The sequence below is a fragment of the Armigeres subalbatus genome, chromosome 3 (assembly GCF_024139115.2).
Source record: "Armigeres subalbatus isolate Guangzhou_Male chromosome 3, GZ_Asu_2, whole genome shotgun sequence".
NCBI lineage: Eukaryota > Metazoa > Arthropoda > Insecta > Diptera > Culicidae > Armigeres > Armigeres subalbatus.
In genome coordinates this window covers 145,743,488-145,769,550 of record NC_085141.1, presented here as the reverse complement: position 1 = coordinate 145,769,550, position 26,063 = coordinate 145,743,488, and the positions used below count along the sequence as shown (strand labels likewise).

The 26,063-nt window shown below is 43.5% G+C and overlaps 3 protein-coding genes across 4 annotated transcripts in view; all 3 read left to right on the top strand.

Annotated features, from left to right (window-relative positions):
- Positions 1-26,063, top strand: part of LOC134227610 (zinc finger protein rotund) — a 571,062-nt gene that overhangs the window by 401,267 nt on the left and 143,732 nt on the right. The gene's annotated exons all lie outside the window — the stretch shown is intronic.
- Positions 1,512-4,806, top strand: LOC134220068 (uncharacterized). The gene is made up of 2 exons (XM_062699019.1): positions 1,512-2,044; positions 4,716-4,806. The coding sequence occupies exons 1-2, from the start codon at positions 1,592-1,594 to the stop codon at positions 4,755-4,757; spliced, it is 495 nt and encodes a 164-aa protein (XP_062555003.1). The 5' UTR covers positions 1,512-1,591; the 3' UTR covers positions 4,758-4,806.
- Positions 4,801-6,038, top strand: LOC134228123 (uncharacterized). Its single transcript, XM_062709903.1, has 3 exons — positions 4,801-5,266; positions 5,332-5,630; positions 5,952-6,038. The coding sequence occupies exons 1-3, from the start codon at positions 4,801-4,803 to the stop codon at positions 6,036-6,038; spliced, it is 852 nt and encodes a 283-aa protein (XP_062565887.1).

The following is a 26,063-nucleotide window of genomic DNA, read 5'->3' as shown; positions in this document are numbered from 1 at the left end:
TATTACTATGCTATTGTTGTTTATAGTACGCTTGGCAATAATTTTTCATTTCATCTTTTATGTTTTTAAATGTCTTATTGTACTTGGTACAGTCATTTTAAATGCGAATGCATCTGTCAATTATGTATATCTGTCTGTCAATAAGGATTAATCTTCCCGTGTTACAATTTCTTCGAGTAGAATTCAACTTAATCCGTGCTGATACGGTCGTAAACTCTGATCATGAAGATTCCGACGCCGGTGAAAATGTTGTGATGCAGTCCGCAAGAGCAGATGTCGATGATGAGCGTGGTGACTTTGAAGAAAACGTGTCTGCTGTCGATGATGATGGCGAACATATTTCTTCGCTTTTAACACAAGACAAACCCAATTTCGATCGGGCTGGTCTGTAGTTCCAGAAACGTTTCGTGGAAAACGATTTCGGTTGCGCTTGTGATGTGTGTGCTAGAATCTGGTTCAGGAATGATTTGAAACCAATCTCCGACTCAAATGCTGCCGTGTTACTGGCGACAAATTATTTCGAAACGGTGGAAGGATTTTTGGCGTGTGCTACATGTCGAACAAGCCTGAACCGCGGATCAATTCCCACATTGTCGCAATCGAATGGCTTTACATATCCCAAGTTTCCGTCCAATTTGCCTCCGCTAGACCCTCTCACCACAAGACTGGTGTCTCCCAGGATCAATTTCATGCAGTTTCGTCGTTTGCGGCATACTGCAGGTTTGTGGAAAAGTTATTTTAACTTAAAAATGTATTACATCAAATAAATATATGATTTTCCTAACCTATTTTCATTAACATGCAACAGGTAGTTTGGCAATAATCGGCCAAATTATCAACATTCCAGTCGACGTGGCCCAGATGGTAGGCGAACTTCCCGCCACCTGGATGACGACTATGCTATCAACGTGTGCATCAAGAAACACTTCATACACAAATCAAGTTACTTGTCCGGCTACGTGAAGAAAGGTACCGTTAAAGCATGGCTGAACTATCTGGTTACTACACCGCTCTACAGGCGGAATGGAATTGTTTTCAATGAAGAAAACTTGGCTGCGATCGGACAAACAGAGCAGACGGATATTTCGGAGGAACGTAGGGCAGTAGACCTTGAAGTCGTCGACGAGATGAACGAGGTAGAAATGATGATTGGACAACAACATACGCTCATGTGGAATGAAGACAAGTGTCTGGAACTTGCACCGGCACAAAATCAGAAACCGCTTTCCATTATCTACGATGAGTTTGCTGAGGAGCTGTCTTTCCCCGATATTTATCTTGGTCATCCGAGATGCTTCAACCGTGAAGTCCATGTGACAGCGTTCATGATGGCTACTAGCGAGGTGCGACGTCGGGATCGGCGGGGCGCGAGACCGGAGCATATTTTGTATATGGCCATGAAAATCATGCGGCTGCGGGTATCGGAAGGATTGAACAATACCTTTAAATGCATGGGCACGGCCAACATAACAAGGGCGCAGTTGCAAGATCGGGAATTTTGGAAAGCTGTATTGAGCGTAACCTCTCTTTTCTGAAATCTATTCCGAACTCCGTTCAATATTGGCAGCAAAGAAAACGGGATGTTTTCGCCATGATCCGGCAGCTGGGGAAACCCACGATGTTTTTGACGATGAGTGCAAATGAAATTAGATGGCCTCACCTACTAAGCATTCTGCGGAAGCTTTCTGGTGGCTCTAACATTGCGGAAATGGACGATATTGTGCAACAGTTGTCTGCACTCCAGCGTGCTACACTTGTCAGCGAAGATCCTGTCACGTGCTGTGCATATTTTCACAAGTTGGTAAACATCTTTCTGCGCCTTCTGTCATCGACCAGGTTGAGCCCGTTCGGCAAATACCACGTTGTAGATTATTTTAAGAGGATCGAGTTCCAGCATCGTGGCAGCCCGCATGCACATATTCTGCTCTGGCTGGCGAACGATCCCCGTGAGGATGTTTCCGAAAGAATGCCCGCTACTGTTGAGTTGATCGATTTTCTGTGCTCCATCAGATCGGAAGATCTGCCTGAGACCTATGGCAATCAGGTGGTTTAAATTTCGCATAGTTTCTAGCAAGTAATCACTCACAATGTCAAACCCTTTTAGGTTCATAAACACACGTTTACGTGTTTCAAGCGAAACGATAAACGTTGCCGGTTTAATATTCCGTACTGGCCAATGGATCAAACCAGAATTCTGATCCCCATTACAGCCGGGGATGGCCGACTTCAACAGATAAACAGAAAGGCAGCAAAATGCGGGAAGCTCTTGAAACGAAGGTCTACGATAGCCTTGACGCGTTTCTCGTTGATAGCAGTTGCACGTACGATTACTACTTGGACGTGATTCGCTCTTCCATTCGCCGACCAACAGTTCTGCTGAAACGTTCCATGACGCAGCTTTGGACCAATCCATTCAATCCTTGGATCGTTGAGAAGCTCAAATCCAATATGGATTTGCAGTTTGTGCTGGAGGAGTTTTCATGTGCTGCTTATGTTGTGGAATACGTAAACAAGACCAACAGAGGCATAAGTAGTTTACATCGTGACCTCATAAAGCTCCAGGAAGAGCATCCAGACCAGGACTACAATGGATTGTTGAAGAAGGTCAGCATAAAAATGTTAAATTCCGTGGAAATGTCTGCCCAGGAGGCTGCTTGGTATTTGCTTCGGCAACCGATGTCAGAAGCCAGCCGCAAGGTACCATTCATCAAATGATATAGTTTTCACAATTTAGAATTCAATTTCGTTTTAGGTTGAGTTTATTGCGACAATGTGGCCACAAGAGCGAATAAAATCCAAGAAGCGGAACAAACAGATGGACGAAGAGGATCTCGACGACAATTCCACCGATGTGTGGACGCTAAACATCATCCAACGGTATGAACTGCGCCGAGGAATGGATGATATCTGCTTGGCGGATTTCGCAGCATATTATTCGGAAGAAAGATCCACGAAGCATTCATATAGACTCCGTTTAGTTCCCCGTGTATTGCGTTGGTGCTCATACAGTATGGCGGAAATGGTCGACTATAAGCGTGAGATGGTTCTCCTCTTCCTACCGTTCAGGAATGAAGTCTGCGATGTACTTGATCGGAACAAGTTCCTGAAGTTGTATGAAGACAACGAGGCCGCCATTTTGGCAAAGCACAAGGAGTATGACTGCGAAATGAACTTGGATCAGGTTGTGGAGGAATACATCCGCATATGCAGCGAAGACGACGAGCAGCAGGTGATTGCCGACCAGAAGCGCGATGAGTTCGTCCGCACGATCGTCATGGAGCCGAATGATGACGATATTCACAACTTGCCAACAGGACCCTTGGCAGCTGTCGTCAAACAGCGATCAAATGTCTTGTCAAAGCAAGAATATTGTGAAATGGTGCGTGCCACGAATGCAGAGCAGCAGGATTTGATTGTGCAAGTAATCCACAGCTTGCATTCCTCTGAAGAAAACTGCAAACCAGTGCAAATATTCTTCACTGGCCCGGCGGGCTGTGGCAAAACGTTCACTTTGCGCATTCTAATGGAGACAGTGAACCGGTACAGCCAAGCTCATAATAAGCAGCACAACGCTTATGTAGCATGCGCATCCACTGGAAAAGCAGCGGTTGCAATAGGTGGAACAACAGTGCATTCCGCATTCCGGATTTGCATGTCGCGTAGGCAAAGCTCAAAGCTGAGTTTCGAGGCATTACAACTGTACCGGAACGCCTTCGCCAACGTGAAGCTCATCATTATCGACGAAACAAGCATGCTGGGTGCTGATGTCCTCAACACAGTACATGTCCGGCTTCAAGAAATCACGGGGAACTACGACGATCCATTCGGTGGAATGCCGATCGTATTTTGCGGCGATCTTCGTCAATTGCCACCGGTCAATGCGCGGGCGGTGTTTAAACCGAGCATAAACTCCATGCATGGCGCCGTTTTATGGCAATCTCTCGACTTCTACCCATTGGTTCAAGTTATGCGACAAACCAACGAGCAGTTCTCCGGCATTCTCACAAAATTGGCAACGGTGAGCGGATGTCGTCTGAGGAAATCGAGCTTATTGAAAGCAGGTTCCGTACGGAGGAGTGGTGTCGGCAGCATGTCCCTCGAGGGATCCGGTTATTCCATCGGAACGCTGATGTCGAACGGTATAACTCTGTGGCGTTGATGGATCGAGAGGCTGTCGAATGTACTGCAGATGACCTATACTCTGGTTATAAGGACAATTCCCAGCTGGCCAGTGCTCGCACAAAGGTGCATAAGATGAGTGTAGTAGAGACTGGTGGCTTACCGTATCTGTTGCGTCTTGTTCTTGGTACACCTTATATGCTGACCACCAACGTGGATGTCGAAGATGGCATCGTGAACGGAGCGATCGGAGAGCTCATGCATGTTGAGTACAACGAAGGAAACTCGCAGCAACAGGCAATCACGAGGCTTTGGATGGCATTCGAAAATGAGTCCATTGGGAAGATGTTGAGAGTGAAGGCCAGACCGCTGGTGTATTCGAGACCTGGGGTGCTACAAACAGGCTGGACTCCAATCGTCAAACGATCGGCGAACGTAACCCTTAACGGTGGTGTTAAGTGCAAAAGAGTTTAGTTTCCCATTGTAAGTGCGTGTGCCCTCACAGTCCATAAGTCCCAGGGAGGCACATTCTCGGAAGTCGTATATAATTACGATAAGGGTCAGGAACAGCAGCTAGTTTACGTTAGTCTTTCCAGGGTTACATCAATCGACGGATTGTATCTGACGAATGCCAGTAACTCATTCCGGTTCCACCACGGAAAGGGTTCTATGACCCCTAGAATGAACGAACTTCGGACGGAACTTGAACGTTTGAGTAACCATCGTATGCGCACCATTACAGACGATATCATGGAAGCTATAACCGCAAACAAGTTGGCTTGTACGTTGATGAGCATCAATGTACAAAGTTTGAATGCACACTCGTCGGACATTGCAACAGATCGGGTGCTTACCGCCGTTGATTTGCTTGCAATGAGCGAAACTTGGCTTGACAACGGCACAACCACAAACATCAATGGATACCTTTGTGTTTGTCAAGAGAAGCGTGACGGAACAAGAGCGGGAGGAGTGGCAATATTTGAACGTGCTGGTTCGTCGACTATGGCCGTTTCTCACGCCATTACGAAGCTCAATGAAAGCTATGACCCAGCATTGAGTGTAGCAGACGAATATGGGGACTGCTGTGCTGCAGAGGTTTCAATCATGGAAACCCGCACGTTACTGTTTGCGGTATATATTTCACCAGGTATAATCAAATAGTAGTTGTGTTTGTATTTAAGTGTGTTGCATTAAATTTTGAATATTTACTAGGTACCACCCTGAAGCAAAAGAAATATTTCTTAGTGCGCAACCTCATAAAGTACACCCATGTTGCCATGCCCGTGGTAGTGTCGGGAGACTTTAATATTGATGTGACGAAAGAGGAGAACAGAGATTTCATCTGGTTCATGAAGCAGTTTCTCTATCTGGATTGTGCTTCGGATCCAACTATAGCGACTACTCTGGGTGGCACATGTCTCGATCTAACGTTCACCCGGAACGTAAGTGTGGAATGCAGGAGATACTGCACGTACTTCTCCTACCACCGGCCTATTTTGTCGATTCTTGCGGTATCCTGAGGTAAAACTAATGATTTAGAATTAAACATAGTTCTCTTCATCAGTTATGTTATTTTATTCTAGAACCGATGCCATCCCAGTGAAGTGAATTAACGTCACTGATCGTCGTTGGTCCGCTAGTTCATCTGCCAAAACGTTCGATTTCAACCAGAATGACCAATCATTGACATCAGCCGGACAGTCCGTAGCAAAAATAGATAATTGATCCTGAAAATGAAACTTGAGTATTTGGTAATTAAATTTATATTTAGATCATAATGTATTTAATATGAAACATTCTTTCCGTTTTGTTCTTTTCTTTGTTTTCTACAGATTCAGCCCAACAGTGGATTGATGCATCCTTTAACATTCATCAGGACCACGGCGTACATCACTTCAAAAGGCTTCAAGCCAACATAAACAAACGGCCCTTTTCAGGGCCACCAAATATTCATGGAGGAAGATGTTGTTGAGGCTGTTGTTTACCGATCTTCTGTTTCTTTAATACTCTGCTTATAGTTATAAACCGAAATGAGTTTATAGTAACAATCGGGACTTCGTCCATTTATTTCCAGGATATGCGACATGTCGAGGATATTCCAACCCAGATTGAATATACAGCCCCATCTTCAAAAATCAGCACCAAGAAACATATTTAGAGTTTCAAAATAAAATCTTCTACACTTACGTAATCCTACGTCCAATTGGCGGTCGTGTCTCGGATACAACCTTCTACTTTTTTGAAAAGTTAAGCGAGATATAATCCTGTTACAACATTTGAAAGATAATGGCTATTGAGAACAAAATTGTATCAAAATAAGTTATAAATATCACAATATGTTAAAATTGCGTTCAATTTTTGTTATGCTGTTCTAGTCAGGTACACATAAGACAACCTTTTCAAATAATATCAGCGTTGTGATATCTATAGCTGGGAGACTTAAGTACATCTATTTTAATTGCCTACTGTTGGGCTATTCGGTGTTAAGCATTTTTTAAATCATATTATGATAAAATCCTGATACAACATTTGAAAGATAATGGCTACTAAGAACAAAATTGTATCAAAATAAGTTATAAATATCACAATGTGTTAAAATTGTGATCAGTTTCTGTTATGCTCTTCTAGTCGGGAAGGTTTTTACAGTAAGCAGTGATAGAACGCCAGAGGCGCTGTTATCATTGAAATTTTTCTACCAAAATATGCTCCAATAAGCTTAATAGCCTATTCAGATAACGATTAGATTGTTAATCGTAATAAATATCGTGTTAAAGCGGTGAAAGAAAATTGAATGTATGGGGATGGCATCAGGTTGTTGTATATCATGATATGTATGATCATAAATGACGTAATCTGAATAGGCTATAACTTGGCTGTTTGACACTTAGAGTACCGGTAACTTGGCTGCATGGTCCAAGCAAACTAGACGTTGGTCACGCGAGCAGGTAAAAGGACGTTGTAACCGTTCGCAAAATCGTATGAGGTGATTTATTAACCTTGGTGGCGCGTAGCGCCACTCTCACGTGTGAGAGACCACCAGTCTGTTGTTTTGCCCGACTTTCTTGAGACAATACCTCAGGGGAAATCCTCGAACGGTTGCTGGCTGAATATTCCAAACCACTTGCCAAACCAACGGAAACCCAAACTCGCTCTGCTTATCCCTTATTGACCCTCGTACTCGCTTAAGCTCGCTCAACCCAATACTCACTGACCGAAGAGGAATAGAAGTCTGAAATATCCAATCTACCCACGGAATAACTGAAACGTACGAGAACAGTGTGTTCTAAACGGAAATGCTGCACATAAAATCAATTGGCATCCAGATCTTCTAATTCAACATATTTTATTCTCAAGGGAATTCATTCGGGTTGAACGACATACTAAATGGGCTTAATATTCATATGGGAAACTTCATACAATGTTTCCACGTACCTGCGCAGGATTTTCGTAGCGATGGCGGGATTCCGGCGGGTGCCGAAGACGGAGGGCTTTCCGGCGGGTTGTCGAAGACGGATGGCTTTCCGGCGGGACGCCGAAGACGTAGATTCCTAGATTTAAGCAAATGGTTGGAAAGAGCTCTATACTTTCAGGAGCCATTGCTGCACTCACTGAAGCAGTATACCACTTCGCTCAGCCGAGACGCAAACCGCACGAAACATTTCATTACTCCAAGACAGTCAAGTAGTCAGGCAAAGACTGGTTGTATTTTGGTCTCGCTTTGGACTTTGAATCGTCAAGCCGACTTAACGAGTTCTAGCATTATTTTGCTTAAAAAGATAAAAACGTCCAAAGCAAAATTGATTCAAATGAAATAAAATATATACTGAAAAGAACAAAAATAATTAATTTACAATACATAAGCTTTAATTCAATCTAAATATTATTCTCTTCAATTTAATTACAATAATAAAAACTAATTTCAAAATTTATGTACAATTGATTTTGCTTAAAAAGATAAAAACGTCTAAAGCTTTTGAATTTCTTTTAAATTTAATTCAAATTATCCGTCGAACGTTACAACGTTAGGCATAAAGGATGTTAAGCATAAAATGCCCGAAAAACAGCCCACGACATAAAGAAGGTATTATGCCTAACGTCCTTTTGCCTAACGTCATGGACCCAGCAATCTCATTTTTTGCATCAACACATTTCCTGAAGGAGTTTTCGTAAGAAGTTCTGAAGGATTTCCTGAAGAAATTCCCAAACATATTTCCGGAACATTTCCTTAAGTAGTTTTCTTAAGTTTCTCTGAAAAAAAGCAGCTTAAAATGAAGACATTTTCGAACAAACACCTAAAGGAATTTAGAAAAAAATCGTAAAGGAATCGCCAAATGCATCTCTAAAGGAATTTTCGAAACAATTCCTTGATAATTTTTCCAAAGTTTTAGCAAAGAAATTTTCAAATTAAATCCTGGAGAAAGTTCTGAAGCAATTCTTAAAATGATGGAAGATATTTTCAAATGAATATCTGGAGGAGTTTCCTATGTGATTCCTGAAGGAATTTTGATTGAATGGCTGAAAAAGACAGACGTAGTCCTACGTCAAAACCTGGAAAAAATCAGGGAATTTTGATTTTACAGATGAGTAGACACCCTGACGTCCGTCGAGGACTTATGAGCGTTTTGTATATGTTTCATTTGGAGCGAGTGTGAATCTTTCTAGTTCCTTCAAAATTTCATCCAGGAATTCCTTGCTTCCTTCTCTAGGAATTTACGAACGTATTCTTGAAGGGACTTCCAAAAGAACACCAGTGGGAATTTCCGGCATTCTTGAACTTCTTCAAGAATTCCTTTGGACATGCTTTGAATAAGGAATCAAATCAAGAAAATCCTTTGAAAATTGACCTTTCGCGTCAAATAATTATTTTTGCTCAATCGATTTTTTAATTTATTCAAAGTCAAACCTTCCCAAAATAAAACAGCCTCTGAGTATTTTTAAAATTCGAAATGGTGCTGATTTTATGCCAACATTAGGCCAACTAATGGATTCCTTCGACAATAATTTTATGAATTATTTTAGGAATTTCCAACCCTACAGTAATTGCCTAAGGAAATTCTTTGCATTTCTTGAAAATTCCCTTAGGAATTCTTTCAGTACCTCATGAAGGAATTCCTTGAGAAGTTCTTTTAGAAAGCTCTTTGAAGAATTCTTCGAAAATTGCTTTAGTAACTATTCTAGAAATTCCTTCAGACCTCCGGAAATTGCTACAGAAAATCAGGATATATTTTGACAATTTCTTCAGAAAACCATTCATTTTATTTAAGAAATGGTGGAAAGGAGGGGTCAAGCCGAGCGTTACAGTTTATACAAAAAATCCTAACAAAATGTGTTACGTGGGGAGGGTGGAGTTCTGAAATCACCTAATTTAGCATTACGTGATTGGTGAAGGTACTTGCATTTCTTTGGAAATTCCTATCGAAATTCCTTTGGAAGATTTATTAAGAACTTCTTCGGAAATCCTTTGAGAAAATCCCTTGAGGAAATCCTTTGACTCGTTTGATTTCGTTGAATAATTCTTGAGGGAAATTCTAAAGGACCTTCTAGAATTTCTTACTAGAGTTTTAAAAGGATTTGCAGGAGGAAAATCTGATGAAATATCTGGATAAATTTTCTATTTTTGGCATAAATTCTCGAACCAGGATAGAAAGATGGGTGTTGCGGTCACAAGCTTTCGACCATTCTCTTATGCGCATAGAAAGCGAAAAAAATTTATATGATGTTTCTTCCAATTAGAACGTAACATAGTCGAATAATAAAACATTAAAAATTCAACAAAAGATAAATAAACTTACTTTTACCCAGTTACATCACCGTCCAATTTGCGCGCAAACTGATGAACTATGGAGGGTGGCCAAATCTGATTGTGGTGGCATCGGACCGCTCCATTCTGGGCTAAACGCGAGCCGGGTGTCCTGCACGGTAGTAAAAGGGGTACCAATCTCGCGTCATGGCCAGTATCACAAAAAAAGAAGAAAAATTCGCACTTCCACGACTTGGCGGCGGTCACCCAGCGACGATGCCGCTCGGTTCGGCTGGAATGGGTCAGTTTTAAAACTCCCAACCGAGTGCGCGAAAAAAATAAAATAAAAGAAAAGTGAAAAATGGAACCAGTTCGGTGGGAGCGTGATTGGGAATGGAGACGCGGTGGGGGTTGTCGGAAAAAATGCTATTTTTTCGTATACTATCGCAGCGTCCTGCTTCGGTGCACCGCGGCATATCTCGATCTCACTCGATCCTATCTGGTGCGGTGTCCTTGAGGTGGTGGTGTCGCGGAAGTGCGGTTTTCGTCTAGATGCAACCATCATCAAAGCTCTTCTCTATGTGCTAGTGCGAGGCACGCCGTCCGACCCTTCCCGCCATCCGCTGCTGTTGCTGGACGTCGACATTTTTTCAGCGATTCCAACGGGCAACTATACTAACTCCAAAACTGTACCGGCTGATGGCGGATGGAGGTGGTCACGCGGAGCGGAGCACCACGAGTGAGAGAGAAAAAAATGGTATATAACACGCGGGAGGAGATTTTTTCTCTGGCTGCTTTTTAAAAAGTGTGCTTACATTTTTATTTCCTTTTGGAGGAAGCGATTTTTTCCTTGCACTTCGAGCAGAATGGGTTGTATTTTTTCCGGTTGTGCAGACTCTGCTGGTGGGGGGTTTTGGGTGTTTGGATGATGTTCGCTTCGGTGTGTTAGTGTTAGAGATTTTTTCCTGATCAGGATTTTTGGGCTTTTTTTGGGATGGTTAGTAGTAGTAGTAAAATTCTTCTTTATTTAAAACATTTTTGGTTCTACAATTAATTTTAACATGTACAGTGATCGGCCGGTTGGCCCTCCAACTTCAATTTCAATTATTGTTATTATTATAATTATAATGTTTGACTTAATTTTTAAAAAATAATGTATCATGACGGCCTTCAGGAGGCGCTAGTGTTTTTTTTTTAATTTGATAACCTAACTACTATGTACACTAATATTTACAATAAAAATTTGATAACCTAGATTGGAACTAGCGCCCTAAGCGCTTGTTGGTCCGAGTGCAAGCAACGGACCCTAAACTTTTCTTTACACTCATCGAAGCGTTCATGTAAGGTTTTTATCCCGGCCAGACGGTGGACCTTGTATGTTCTTGTCCTGGGAGAGGTGTTGAGGATCATCCTCAGGAATTTGTTTTGGACCCGTTGAAGTTTGAGGTGGTGGGTTTTAGCGCAGCTCTCCCAGACCGGCATGCCGTTTTCGATCACAGGGAGGATGATTTGCTTGTAGACAGCAAGCTTATTTTTCAGGGACAATGACGACCGACGGTTGATCAAAGGGTACAGTAGTTTCAACAAGACGTTACACTTTGTCACCATCTTGTAAACATGTTGCCTGAAAATAAGCTTGCTGTCGAGGGTCAAGCCAAGGTAGTCGGCCTCATTAGCCCATTCCACAGTCATGCAATTGAGGATGATTTTACAGTTTCCAGGCGGAACAAGTTTAGGAGATTTAGAGTAAGGGAAAATGATGACCTGGGTCTTCGCCACGTTGATACAGATCTTTCAGCTGGTGAGGTACTCTGTCAGGGCATCCATGCCTCGTTGGAGTTTTGCCACTAGCGCTCTGATCACTCTACCGTTGTAGACGATGGAGGTGTCATCTGCGAACAGAGACAGAATGCCGCCTTCTGGAGGTTCTGGCATGTTGGAGGTGAACAGATTTAAAAGCAGGGGAGGATACTGCCCTGGGGGACGCCTGCGACGATGTTGTGCGCATTTGAACTCGCTCCGCTGATTGAGACCCTGAATGTCCTTGCCGACAGGTAATTGTTGATGATTTTCACCAGGTAGCTGGGAAGATTGTAGCGTTGTAGTTTGTACACCAGGCCATCATGCCATACATTGTCAAATGCCTTCTCGACATCGAGTAAGGCCATGGCGGATGTTTTCGAGACAAACTTGTTCCGTCTGACACCGTTGGTAACTCACGTCAGTTGGTGTCCAGTTGACCGACCGCGTCGGAAACCAAACTGTTCCTCGAGCAAGATGTTGAGATTTTCGGCAGACTCAAGTAACCGATGATGAATAGCTTTTTCGAATAGCTTGGATAACCCTGAGAGAAGGCTGATGGGTCGATAACTTTTGGGGGAGGAAGGATCCTTCCCAGGCTTCCGGATGGGGATGACTTTCGCTGACTTCCAGGACGATGGGAAGTAGCTAATCCGGAGACACTGATTAAAGATCAGCGAGAGGTGCTCAAAGAACGGAGCACTCATGTGTTTGAGCTCGAGATTCAGGATGCTGTCGAAGCCTGGGGCCTTCATGTTCTTCGACGATTTGATATAGGCCGTCAATTCGTCAGCTGAGATCTCCAACTCCTCCGAGAAGTCGTTGGGAATCAAATGGATGTTGTTAGCATGCTCGTTGACGGCTGCTTCGTGTGGACTGACGATGTTCTGCCCAAGATTGTGTGAGCTGACGAAGTGACGACCTATTTCAGCGACCTTCTCTGCAGGAGTTATCAAGCGATCCTTAGAGCCATTATTGTCTAGTGGGATCAAAGGTGGAATGGGCCGAGGCTTGGATTTTAGAATTTTGGTCATTTTCCAGAACGGCTTAGCATAATCTGGGAGAGTGCGGATCTTATTCGAGAAGTCGTTATTTTGAGGTCCACCATTCTGGCCTTGATAATTTTGTGATTCGATTGCAGCGTGCCTTAAGCTCAGGCAGTCCAGTACGCTGAAACTGCCTGCGAGTGACATTCCGCAATCGAATCAAATCTTTGGTGAGTGTATCGATGTTTAAGGAGTTGCTTACCTGCCGAGCCGTCGGTACGTGTTGCTCTCGGGCCACCGTGATCGCCTCCTCGATAGCGCACAGCTGGCGGTCGATACTTTCCGGCGTCTCCGGACGCACCTCGTAGTCGACGGTGTTATCGACGCACTGCTGGAAACGCTGCCAGTTCACTCGGTGGTAGTTCCGCCGTAACTGCTGGTGCCGATTGACCGAGGAGCCCAGTTCCGCCACCACCGGATAGTGATCCGAACTGAGCTCCTGGTATACAACCGGCTGCGAGACGTGGTCACTCAGGTTTGTTACGTAGAGGTCGAGCGTTGCGTGGGCACCGGACCGACTCAGCCGAGTGGGGAAACCGGGCTCAGGATCGTGTAGTGGCCTTCCTCCATGTCGTTGCTCCAGATGGTGCCGTTTCGATTGCCGCGACTGTTGCCCCAGGCTTGATGTTTGGCATTTAAGTCGCCGGCAATGATATACTGGCCTTGCCTCCGCGTCAGCTTGACGATGTCCCTCCGAAGGGCAGCCGATGATCCATCGCCGGCTTTGGCTTGCGTTGGACAGTACGCCGCGATGAGCGCGATTGTGCCGACCGAAGTGGTGATTTCGACACCGATGGCCTCGATGACACTGAGCTGGAAGCTTGGAAGCAGACGACAGTTGATGTTGTAGCGAAGAGCGATGGCCACACCACCTCCCCTGGTCGGCCGGTCGAGTCGCACGATGCGGAAGTCTGGGATGTTGATGTTCACCTCCGGTTTTAGGTGCGTTTCGGTGATGAACGCCACGTCTATTTCCTTCTCCTCAAGGAAATCCTTCAGCTCGATTGTTTTGCTCTTTAGCGAGCAAGCGTTCCAGTTGACCAGGCCCACCCTAGCAGCCATTTTCAATGATGAACATGCCAAGTGTGAAGACCTGGTCGAATCGGGTTTTGCAGCCGCGCAGTCGAGTGGCGAGCTGCGCGAAGATCGGCATCAGTTGCTCCGGAGTGTACAGCGGGGCAGATTCTTCCGGTGGGACGGCTTCGTTCTCCGACTGCCGACGGAACCCAGGAGGAGGAAGCGGGGCCATTCGCTGGTGGATGGTGCCGACGATGCTGGAGCTTGGACCGATGCAGCTGCCGCTGCCAGTCGCTTGTGCGGCTGTAGCGGTGGGAGTATTGGAATCACACGACGGGGAGCCGGGATGGCTGGAAAGTTCACCTCGTTGATTACAGGAACACGGTTCTTCTTCGGAATGGTCCTGGTGGAAGCCTTCTTCCGGATTTCCAGGAACTCGGCTCGCTTTGGGCAGCCCTTTGTGGTGGCCCGATGTTTGTCGCCACAGTTGGCGCACTTGGGATCGGCCACCTCCATTTTGTCGCACTCGTCAGTCGGATGGGGTTCGCCACACTTGTTGCAGCGCGGCTTCATGCGGCAGTTTCTGGTGCCGTGCCCGAAATTGAAGCAGTTGGTGCATTGCGTGACATCGCGGTGCACTGGCCGATATCGCTCCCCAGTCAACGACGGTGTAATTTATAACGCCAACCAGCTTCAGGTCCTTCCAGGTAGTGGAGCCGTGCTCCAGATGGATCAGGTAAAGCTGGTCGCGATATTTCCTCGCCTTGTCGTGACGAGCGATCTTGTGGACGGCTACTGGCTTCAGTCCGCAACTTTCAAGCTCTGCTTGGAGCTCTTCCTCCTTCATGTCGTGAAGTCCTCGCAGCAAAGCCTTGAGCGGCTTCGTGCCGGGGTGGTCATGAGTGTAGTACTCATACTTGTGGACCTCGAGGAACTCCACGACGGATTGATGATGGTCCCTGTTGGCCGGCATCACTTTCACGCCCTCGCTGCAGAGCCGAAAAGTACATTTCAGCCCCTTAGCGATCAGCTGGCGAATTTTTGGGCGTAAATCCGGCGGATCGCCCTTCACAAACACAGGCGGACACTTCTCCTTCCGCTCCGGTTGCACCTGCGGCAGCTGCGATTGCTGCTTCTTCCTCTTTTTCGGCGGATTGCCGGCGTCATCAAGCGGCAACGGCGAGAACACGTTGCTCTGCAAAAGCTGCTTGGAGGGGTTACCCGCGCCTCCAAGAGCAGTGCGCTTAGGCACTTTTCCAGCGACCGAATCGGCCACCGAGTCTCCCATGACGGGTCCGGGAGAAAATAACGCCAACGCGACCAGCGAAAACGTAAACAGCGAAAGAACGAGAAAAAACACTTCGAAAAAAATGCGCGAGCAAAAAACACGTCCGTACGTGTTGCTGTCTCGAACTGGAATGATAGCGTTTTTTTTTTTTTTGGGATGGCAATCGGTTGGAGCATTTGAATTCAATTTTCGAGATAAAACTATTACGATGAATTTTTAGGCGGAATATGAATTATTATGTTCGATGTAGAGATAGAACCAATATCGTTGAATCTGAGTGTTGACGATGAAAGAAATTTGAAATTAAATGCAGCATCATGAGTTAATTATTTTTATAAATAATTGTTACTTCACTAAAAAACGACAATGTCAAAGTAAGAATTATTCTCGAACAGACTGACCGGTATCTTCCAGAAATTGTCTTTATATTTTACAGTAAGAATAATTCAAGTTCACCACATTATTTCATTGTATAGTGGCAATTCATTATCTGCCAATTTTCTTAACAGAAATCCTCAATTTTATATTGCTATGATTCAATTCACTATATCAGTAATTAAATTTCAACTTACAATGCTTTCATAAATCTGCCCAACAGGACATTACTTCTAATCTGTTATCTAAGGTATGACATCAAAGATGATTACATTAAATCCCAATTTCAAACCAAGGTAATGCCTTCTGCTACCAGTCGTCAATTCTACGTTTGCATCTTTATTTACAAAAGCAAATAAGTGTTTTTGAAATGTGGTATTGAATTGATTTTTGTGAGTTACCCTCATAAACAAGGCGTTAGAATATTATCGTGCATTCTATTTTACTGACTCTGTTTAATGCATAGTGTTCCTGATCCGGAGTCAGAAGCAGATCGATGCGACTCTCCGGCGGCGACAGCATGCAGCGGATTCCTTGTCGAAAAATCCAATGTGGACCATATTGTCACATTCCATATCATGCTGGGTAATGTCAAGTGTCACTCAATATGCTTTCTATTAAATACAAAAAGCTTTAGATCGTCTAATTTATAAACATATGTGATCCGCTTTAAGAGAAAATCCTCAGAAAATCGTTGGTCTCATCAAGACACAATACTAGGCCTTATCCAACGTCCGATACCTTTCAGGTCATTGAGAGGTAAAGGTATTTTATGGTAGGGGAAGGTGGGCAGACTTGATACCTGGGGAGATTTGATCTCCCCATGTTTTATCGAGAACTAAAAGTAGTTTTGTTCTAGCGTATTTTTTAGTGTAGATCCTCTAGACAAATGACCTTTATGCGGTAAGTTATTTTTTGGATTGACAACCTCATTTATTCTGCAGAGCGGTTTGTATGTTTTGACTTTCCTAAAGATTTTTTTATTGGCCATGCAAAATTTGAACAACGCGCTCTCCCATACTGTATTGAACCGCTCTGGGGAATGACAAAGTTTTAAAATCCAAGCCTCGGTCCATTCCACCTTTGATTTTATTAGACAATAATGGCCTTCTCCTGCAGAGAAGATCGTCACCACGTCAGCTCACACAATCATGGATAGACCATCGTCAGTCAACAAGAACCATGCATTAACGAGCATGCGAACAACATTCATCTGACCCCAACAATTTTTAGGAGGAGTTGGAGATCTCAACTGTCGAATTAATGGTCTATATTAAATGATCGAAAAACATGAAGGCCCCAGGCTCCAAAAACATCCTAAATATCGAACTCAAACACATAAGTGCTTTATTTTTCGAGCACCTTTCGCTGATCCTAATCAGTGTCTCAGGATAAGCTATTTCCCATCGTCCTAAAAGTTATCGTCCCATCAGCTTTCTCTCAAGGTAATCGAAGCTGTTTGAAAGGGATATTCCCTAGTGATTGATTGAGTCTGCCCAACACCACAACATGTAGCTTGAGGTGCAGTTTGGTTTTCATCGCGGTCGTTCAACTGAACACCAACTGACCCGATTTACTAACATCTTCAGAAGGAACAACTTTAACTCTAAAACCTTTGTCACAGCTCTACACGATGTCAAGGAGGCATTCGTCAATGTTTGACCTGTTAGCCTGGTGTACAAACTACAACGCTATAATCTTCCCAGCTACCTGGTAAATATTATCAACAACTATCTGTTCGCGAGGAGATTTCAGGTCTCCACCAGCGGAGCGACCCAACAAACATTGAATATGGATGAAGCGCTTATACAGACAAAAACAACCTTCTCCATGAGCATGATCATGGTTGACCGCCTACGGGTGCTACTCCATTATTGCCAGGTCAGCTGTAATTTATTTATTTATTTATTTCACTTTGGCTTCAGCTATGACTGGACTGATTAAAACTTATATATCTAGTTGTCCTAATAACAAACATTTAAAATAAACTCTACTCACATTGAAATCAAAGCCTTCAACACCGTTTAGAAGCGCAAAACATCTCTCAAGCGGGTTGTTTTGTCCGAAGGTTGTACGATGGCGTGCAGTCCAAAACAGCAAACGCTGGCGGAAGCGGCGAGCAGGAACAAAAATATTCACCTGCTGTAGAAGATCCGGACAGTCTATTCGGTTGCTGATTATGTCAAAGGCGAACATTGTTTGCAGAAATATACGTCGTTTTCGTAGAGACTCCAATCGTATTAGCTGGAGCCGGTTTTCGTACGGGAGCAACCTTATTGGATTGTCGTAAAGCGAAACGGAGGAAGCAACGTTGAACTCTTTCAATTCTAGTGATGTGCGTTTCTTGGTAAGGTTTCCAGACTTGCACACCATATTCTAGAATACTTCGAACAAGCGAACAGTACAGTACCTTCAGTGCGTACACGTCACGAAACTCGGATGCGTTACGACGAATGAAGACGAGTACAGCGAAAGCCTTTGCGGTTGTCGAGGTAATATGCTCGTTGAAGTTTAGCTTGCTGTCCATTATTACGCCAAGGTCTTTGATGGATGATACTCGTTCCAACGTTGCATCGTTTACAGCGTATTCAAAACTCAGCTGCATTCTACTGGTAAAGCTTTTAACCTTGCACTTCATTGTGTTCATTTCCATCCCTTCGAAATACACCAATTAGCTATGGCATCGATATCTTGCTGTAGAGCAGCACAGTCAATCAGTGTACTGACTACACGGTAGATTTTCAAGTCATCGGCGTACATTAGGTGATGACAGCACAGACGGTAACTCAGGTCGTTGACAAACAGTATGAAAATCAGAGGCCCAAGGTGACTTCCTTGTGGAACACCGGAAGGTGTGGCGAAGCGGTTTGACTCAGTGGACATGAGTTTCACGTAGGCAGATCTTCCAAATAAATAGGAGCGCAACCAGTTGAGAAGCCATGCTGGAAACCCTAACCGTTCGAGTTAAGTCGTGAGGCACTTTGTCAAAAGCTTTGGAGAAATCCACGTAAACATTACACAGAGAACCAACAGATTAAATTTGGGAGTAACATCATCTTCAATGTGTTAGTACTGATGACCTAAAAATAAGCAAATATTTTTGAATATTTTTTTGGGCCAAAATGTTTGCGAAATGCACTTTTTTCGTGTGAATTTCCAAGCCAGTGACATAATACAGATAGGCGTCCCGCGTTTTTCAGGACGCTTACTGGTCACGTTATTCTACGTCCAATACAAAACACGAACAAACCTGCACTGCAAAAAAAACAACCATTTTCAGCTTAAGTTGTTTGTCAGCTTAAGTTGTTTGTACGAGATATGTCAGCCTTGGGCTGAAAGTCTCGATAATAAAAAAAAAGTTGTTTGTTTGTGTCCACCAGGGCAGTGTCTTCGGGCTCCTGCTGTTTAACCTGTTCACCTTCTAACCTCAGAAATGCGGTATTCTGTCTCTGTTCGCAGGTGACACCTCTCTTGTCTGCAAAGGTAGATTGATCAGAGAGCTAGTGGCAAAGCTGCAACGAGCCCGTGGCGCATCTATTCTTCCATTCGTGATACGGCTCAATAGACTCCCCAAACTCGAAATTCTCCAATGAAACCATCAGTGAAGCCTACCAATTTGACATGTAGAGGAAGTCTATGAGTCAATGCTACATCATACATAGCATTCCATAACACTGGGCCCAGGATGGACTCTTGAGGTAAAGGAGAAGAGTGCATAACGCACCGAGGGAGCAAAATGGCCTAACTCATAAAATCACTCATACTGTTGTAGGACATTTAAGAACCACAACAGTTCAATATTAGTTATTCATTAAAGAACTGCAAGGGGAAAAATGAGCAAAATTTCATCATATCTGCTCAAATTTAACAATTTGCGATACTTCCACCTCACCCGTAAGTTTTTCGTTCAATTCATTAAGAAAAAACAAACAATCATTATTTTACATGCAATTGAGTCGTTTTAAACCTACATTCGGGCGTTTTGCTCCAAAGCCATATTTTAACATTTTTTAAATGCGGTAAACAGTCATGAAAACCTTGTTATTTTGAATAGGAGATCATTTTACATCTACATGTTCAAATGGTTCAGTATTTTGGTTTATATTGATGAAAACAACGAAGAAGCTTAAGGGGTGCATTTTGGACTGTTCTTCCGTACACCTGCAGTGTTGTGTATGCTGTGATGATATACGTTCGTCCGATATAGAAGTTCTCTATTCTCCAATGATCTCATACAGTTACGATACCGACGACACCCCAGCTTGCGTTGTTGAAGGCATTTTGCTCGTCTATGGTGACCCCCGCATAGTAGGCGGCACCTCTGCTCTTATGCGTTGGATCGCCACCTCTGCCGTTTTTATTCCAGACTTGGTGTCGTTCTAAGTGGACCCCCTTTGCCAAAAACCAAACTGGTTGGCCACCACCCCTCTTCACCCTTTGTGTTAAGGAGCTGAGAGTAACCCTCTAGCAAGCGCCCGTGACGTATTGTGGAAAAAGAATGTCAATGATACTGTGCAATCTCCCTGAAGACCGGCTGACTTCCTAGCTCTGAACTCTGCACGGCGTTCGGCCTAGCCTGGTCTGTGAAGGCGCTTTGCATCTCTTTTTTTCCTTACAGCTAATCGTCCAAAGTGCTCAAATCTGACAAAATAACGTAGATAATACCGTTTTCAGAAAGAAGTCGTATACTTCACTTTTTGGATTACGGCAGTAACGTCTTGGAATGTAGGTTGGGGACCGTTCCTCGGTAATCCTTTCCTTTGCATTGCCACACGCACGTGACAGAACTTCAGTTTCCATTTAGGCCAAAGATGTGAAATTCCAGACTTTCCGCCAGTAGGCTTGATGGTCCACCTCGTGCTATCAACGCCGTGGCTAAGCGGATTTTTAAATAGTCCAGTGAATAGTTTTAAATTGACTTTTTAATGGTCGCTATGTGTGTAGCCTTCGACCACTCTCCAGCTCATGTCGCTGTTCAACCCAGGACTACACTGTTTCTTGCACAGTCAGCAATATCTAGTTTTCTCCAATAAATAGGCAATCCGGTCTTCATGACGTGCTTGCATGCCTGTTATTCACTGACACACATCAGACACCGTGGTGCATTGTCATAGGGCTGCACCAAATGACCCCCTTCATAGTATTTTCGATACAACTTACACTTGTCCGGCCCATTGCAGTCGCAGGACTTGAGGCCAACCTTAAAGCATCGGCTATCTAACTTTAAGTTTTCCAGATTGCAACACGTTACTGGCCTCTGAAATCTGTAGCCTGAACGATGATACCTGTATGCCAAATGGCCTTTCATGAAGATGTACCGATTACGGTTCTATTTTAAGTAGCATTGCAACTTGATGGTGGTAATAAGTTCTTCCGCCACAGTAGCCCCATCCAGCTACTTGCTCTAGAGCAGCGGTTCTCAACCTGTTTCTTGAGGGTACCCCTTCGAACTACATTGGATTAATTGAGGTACCCCCTTTTGAAAGTAGGCTTCCAGGCCCTTTGAAAAAAAAATCCAAGCCCTTGAATCTCTTGACAGTAGGCTTCTGCAACTCTTTGATAAGGGGCTTCTGAGCCTCTTGTAGAGATGCTTTAAAGCTTGTTTGCATGGCGGCTTTCGAGCCACTTAAAAGGAGGCTTCCTTTGCCTCTTGAAAGGAGGCTTGCAGGCCTTTTGTATGCTAAGTATGCTTCCAAGACTATTGAAATAAGAATTCCAAGCTTCTTGGAGAAAGGCTTCCGAGCTTTTTGGAGGGAGACCTCCGAGCCTCTTGAAAGGAGCTTCCCGAGGATTTTGAAAGGAGTTTTACGAGCCTGTTGAAAAGAAACTTTCGAGCCTTTTGAAGGGAGCATTCCGAGCTTTTTGAAAGACCCTCTCAAAAGGAGGTTCTCGAGCCTCTTGAAAAGAGGATTCTGGGTCTTTTAAAGCGACGGTTTCGGTCTCTAGAAAGGAGGCTTCTGGCCTCTAGAAAGGAGGCTTCCAAGCCTCTTGAAAGGAGGCTTTTAAGCCTCTTGAAAGGAGGCTTCTGGACATCTTGGACAAGTGAAACGCTCCGATCAAATCAAACCAAACCAAACTGACTATCTACAAAACGCTTATTGGACCGTTAGTTCTCTACGGACACGCGACCAAGGACCAATGCGCACTTGGAGTTTCCGAAAGTAAAATGCTGCGTACCATCTATGGTGGCGTGCTGATGAAGGACGGTACGTGGGAGAGCGAGTTGCATTAGAGAGTTGTTGGGAGAACCATCCATCGTTCACACCGTGAAAGTCGGAAAACTGCGTAAGCCGGTAACGTAGCTAGAATGTCGGGCAGTAATCTGGTGAAAATGGTTCTTGACAACGTTCCGACGGGAACAAGAAGGCGAGGTGCGCAGCGACTGCGACTGTGTGGTTGGCGGCGTACAGCCATGGACCGAGCTGAATGGAGAACACTTTTATGCACTGCACAAGTCACTCCAGCCTTAGTCTGGTAATAAATAAATTATGCGTACTATGTACAAGACAATTATCAAAACTTTATCAATAAGTTTCGATTGGAATAGCAATACGTCCGCCATTACGCATTTTTGAACGAGGTACCCCCTTGGACCACCAAAGGTACCCCCAGGAGTACATGTACCCCAGGTTGAGAACCGCTGCTCTAGAGGGCCACTAGATGTACGAGCTCCTTGTAAGTCATGCCATTGGACTGGTCTCCCTTTTTGAGAGCCAAGATTTCTCCTGCCGTGCGTCTCATACTACGGACGTCTTCTCCTAATTTTGAGAGGCCTTCTGTATTGCATATGAGGATGCTCGCGTACTTGTCCTTGTCTGTCTCAATCGGTAAGACCTCACTTCTTTCTATCACCTTTGTGACTTTTTTAAGGGATATTGCTATCTTCCCATGGTCATAGATCAGAAGGGGGCTCACACTCAGGTGTGCCATCGTCGAACACGGGTAACCTGTGCCCCTCTTGCTTGGCAAGTTAAGGAGCCTGTAGCATTCTGCTGTCCTGTTTATCAGAGTTGAGTTGAGCGAGGGTATCAGGATGTATGCCTTTTCGAAATTTTCGCTCTTCTTCCCTCCCAAACTTCTGGTCTGACTATTTGAACTAATACGTTTACCTGATATAAGGCGAAAAGTGAAGATAATGCCTTCTTTTATTAGACGTGTTCGGCGGATAAAGGAAATAATGCCTTTGTTAAACGCAGACGTTTGCCCAGTATAAGGGGAACATAGTAGATAATACCTTCTTTAAATGACTGCATTTTCCAGGTATAAGACGAATAGGGGAAATAATGCTTTCTTTAAATGAGACGTAAGACATAAAGACCGGAAATGAAGATAACGTCTTCAAAAATAAACAAAAGACATGTAAAAATGTCTCTCACCTGTTTCCCTTTTTACATTTAAATCAAAGTTTATTCCAGAAAATAATTGCATTGTCAATACGAAAGAAACAAGTTTATCGGTTTGTCTTTCCTTAGTCTTCTTATTGCCGTTTACCACTGACATTCTACAAACTACTAAAGCTATATTCCTACAGATTAAAACACCTTTTCTGTTATTCTGTCAAATCCTCTGTTCACAGGCCGTTTAAAAACCAGTAAACATAGACTGAAATTTCATCCATCTACATCCACATTATGCATGAAAACTTACTGCAACATCTTTCTCTAAACTTTAATAATCATCAAAAGGGTGGGGCCCTCCTTAGCCGTGCGGTAAGACGCGCGGCTACAAAGCACGACCATGCTGAGGGTGGCTGGGTTCGATTCCCGGTGCCGGTCTACCCAATTTTCGGATAGGAAATTGTCTCGACTTCCCTGGGCATGAAAGTATCATCGTACTAGCCTCATGATATGCAAAATGCAAAAATGGTAACCTGGGGTGGCATTGCGCATCTCGATTCGAACGTAATTTTATCGAGTCGAACATGTTTGGTATTACGGCTTTCGATTCGATCTCGAAAACGACTCATCGTTCGAGTATGCTCGAGGAGGTACAAGAATAACGAGATGTTTTGGCATTATGGATACTCGCTAGCACACTGAAAAACGACTCAAGTCGAATGAAAAACACTCGTCACCTTTCTAGCTTTCGAATGTTGTTCGAGAGTCATTTCTTGCTGAAAGTTTTTAATTATATTTGTTATTATTACTCTACGGGAAGAGAATAAATGCTTCATTATTGTATCTTGAAGGAAATAATGTCATTATTATACCTACTTTTATAGTTTCCAGGCACTATGCAATTTCTAATTATCCCGAAATTCGCGTAAAAACGACTTCAACTAAATTTTGTTGTAGTTTTCACGTATTTCTTGACGATTTCGAAATAACCGATGGGGAAAATTTGCGTAAAAACGTGTATATTCTAAAATCTACGTAAAAATAGTTGAGTTAAAGAACAAAAAACGCGCAAGAGATATAACCCAAGTGCATTTAAATAAAACACATGGAAACATCAAAGTAATTTATTATCGAATCCTTCTTTATGGCCCGTTTGCATATTCGCTAGTTCTAGCGGACAATGCACTATCCAACAGTTCCAGCGCAATATTAGCACAATGTAAAGGCTTATTAGCGAGGACAATTTCTGTTTACATTGTGCTAATATCGCGCTAGTATTGTCGGATAGTTCTAGCATACAATTCACTATCCGACAATACTAGCACAAAATTAGGGTAATGTGAACAGGAATTGTCATTTGCTAATAGTGGGCCATTGGCTTTAAATTATTTCGCTCAAAATTTGATCTGTGGCATATGACCCGTTTACATATTCGCTAGTTCTTGCGGACAATGCACTCCGACAATACTAGCACGATATTAGCACAATGTAAACAGTAATTGTCTCCGCTAATAAGAGTTTACATTATGCTAATTTAGCGCTAGAATTGTCGGATAATGCATTGTCCTCTAGAACTAGATAATATATAAACGGGCCAATAAAACATAAAACTTATAATTTGTGTCGTAACAATATCTCAATCTACAAAACATATTGTATCGGCATAATGTTTTAATCGGATGCAACTGCTCAATAAATAATATTCCTTTTTATAGTCATTGAGCACAATTTGCTTATTTATAAATTAACCGCCAATTCATGCCCTGAAGGATGCCTTTCCAACAGGCAACATGCTACACGCAGATGAAATTACTCTTTTTCTCTCTGTTTACTCACATTCGCCATGCGCTGAAGGTTGTCTCTCCTGCGGGCGGCACACTAAACACGGAGACAGCTATCTCTTATTCTCTCTGTTTACATTTCGTTTGACAGAAGATACTCGATTGAACTAGTACAGCACCATTCGAAATCTTGTACTGCGACTGAATGAAGTCGAACGAAATACATAATGCCGCAATTTTTTCGAAACGAATGCAAAAACGTACGAATCGAGTGATTCGATTCGAAATGCACAATGCCACCCCTGGCTTAGAAACCTCGCGGTTAATAACTGTGGAAGTGCTGAATGAACACTCTGCTGCAAGGCGGCTCTGTCCCAGAGTGGGATGTAATGCCAATAAGAAGAAGAAGAAGAAGGGTTGCACCAGAAGTGGAACGGGATTTTTCGGAAGGAGAATTCTTTGTTGCATATTGTATTGCAACAGTTCAAGATTGAAGAACTTATCGCATCGTAGAGTACGTGCGAGTTGTACATGGTAAACCTTATCAGCAAAGATGCAAGAGGGAGGTGATGGTGTCTCCAATTAGCCTTACGACCAAAGGCATAGGAGTGCTAATCGGGAGATGGCGGGTTTGATTGTCGGCTCATGCAATGACAGGTATTTAAAAGCTATCAATTAATAACTGAGGAAATGCCAATAGAACAGCCATGTGTAGATTACTCGACTGGAGTCGCCGTACGGTAGTAGCCTTTGGGTAGTGTCGTTAGGTCTGTTTCCGCTTGTATTTGTGTTTGTAAGATTGATACTCATTTCTAGTTATCCCTTCTATTCACGGATTTTGAACCCAACAAGAGTAGTTGTCTTTATGATCCTATGGTTGTTCAATGTTCCATAGACATTGTCCACACATGCAAGCATGCAGAGAAGTCTTGCTATGGGTTATATTTGTATGCTCGAAGACGGATCAGCGATATCAGCAAAACTTGTCTGAAACTACTTCAACCTAGCTGACGCTGTCAGTGATGAACTCTAGTTACAGTCGACTCTCTACATCTCGATATCCCTCCCTATATCGATGGTTTCCTCAGTCACTTCAGTCTTCATACATTTGGGCTTTCTGCATCTCGATAACCTCCCTATCTAGATATCTCTCTATCTCGATGTGTTCTGATCATTTTTTGTTTTCAGGATTAACTCTCCTTATTTCGATATGTTCAAATTTTTAGGCTACTAGACCAGCTTTGGACAACAACAAACATATTAACAACAGCAAACGACATTTCTAGACCAACATTTGAAAAAAAAATTATTCCTTCTGATTCTTCGTCTACGTATTTAACTATATATGTAGAAGAGGAATCAGAAGGAATAAATGTTGGCTGTTACGCCCTTTTCAAATGTTGGTCTAGATTTGTTTTGTTGTCGTTTTTCATAGCAATATAGAGCTTGCTGACGTTTGATCATCTTTCTCTTGTACGCGCACAGAATGGATAGGATTTGTTTTCATCGGGAAACGCTTCGGAAGCGTTTCCCGATGAAAACAAATCCTATCCATTCTGT

Excerpts from the sequence above, each read along its gene's own strand:
- LOC134220068 (XM_062699019.1), top strand. The coding sequence starts at position 1,592 with ATGATCCGGCAGCTGGGGAAACCCACGATGTTTTTGACGATGAGTGCA. Across the intron at positions 2,045-4,715 it reads CTGAGACCTATGGCAATCAG|GGTTACATCAATCGACGGAT; the intron begins GTGGTTTAAATT and ends TAGTCTTTCCAG.
- LOC134228123 (XM_062709903.1), top strand. The coding sequence starts at position 4,801 with ATGAACGAACTTCGGACGGAACTTGAACGTTTGAGTAACCATCGTATG. Across the intron at positions 5,267-5,331 it reads TGCGGTATATATTTCACCAG|GTACCACCCTGAAGCAAAAG; the intron begins GTATAATCAAAT and ends AATATTTACTAG. Across the intron at positions 5,631-5,951 it reads CTATTTTGTCGATTCTTGCG|ATTCAGCCCAACAGTGGATT; the intron begins GTATCCTGAGGT and ends TGTTTTCTACAG.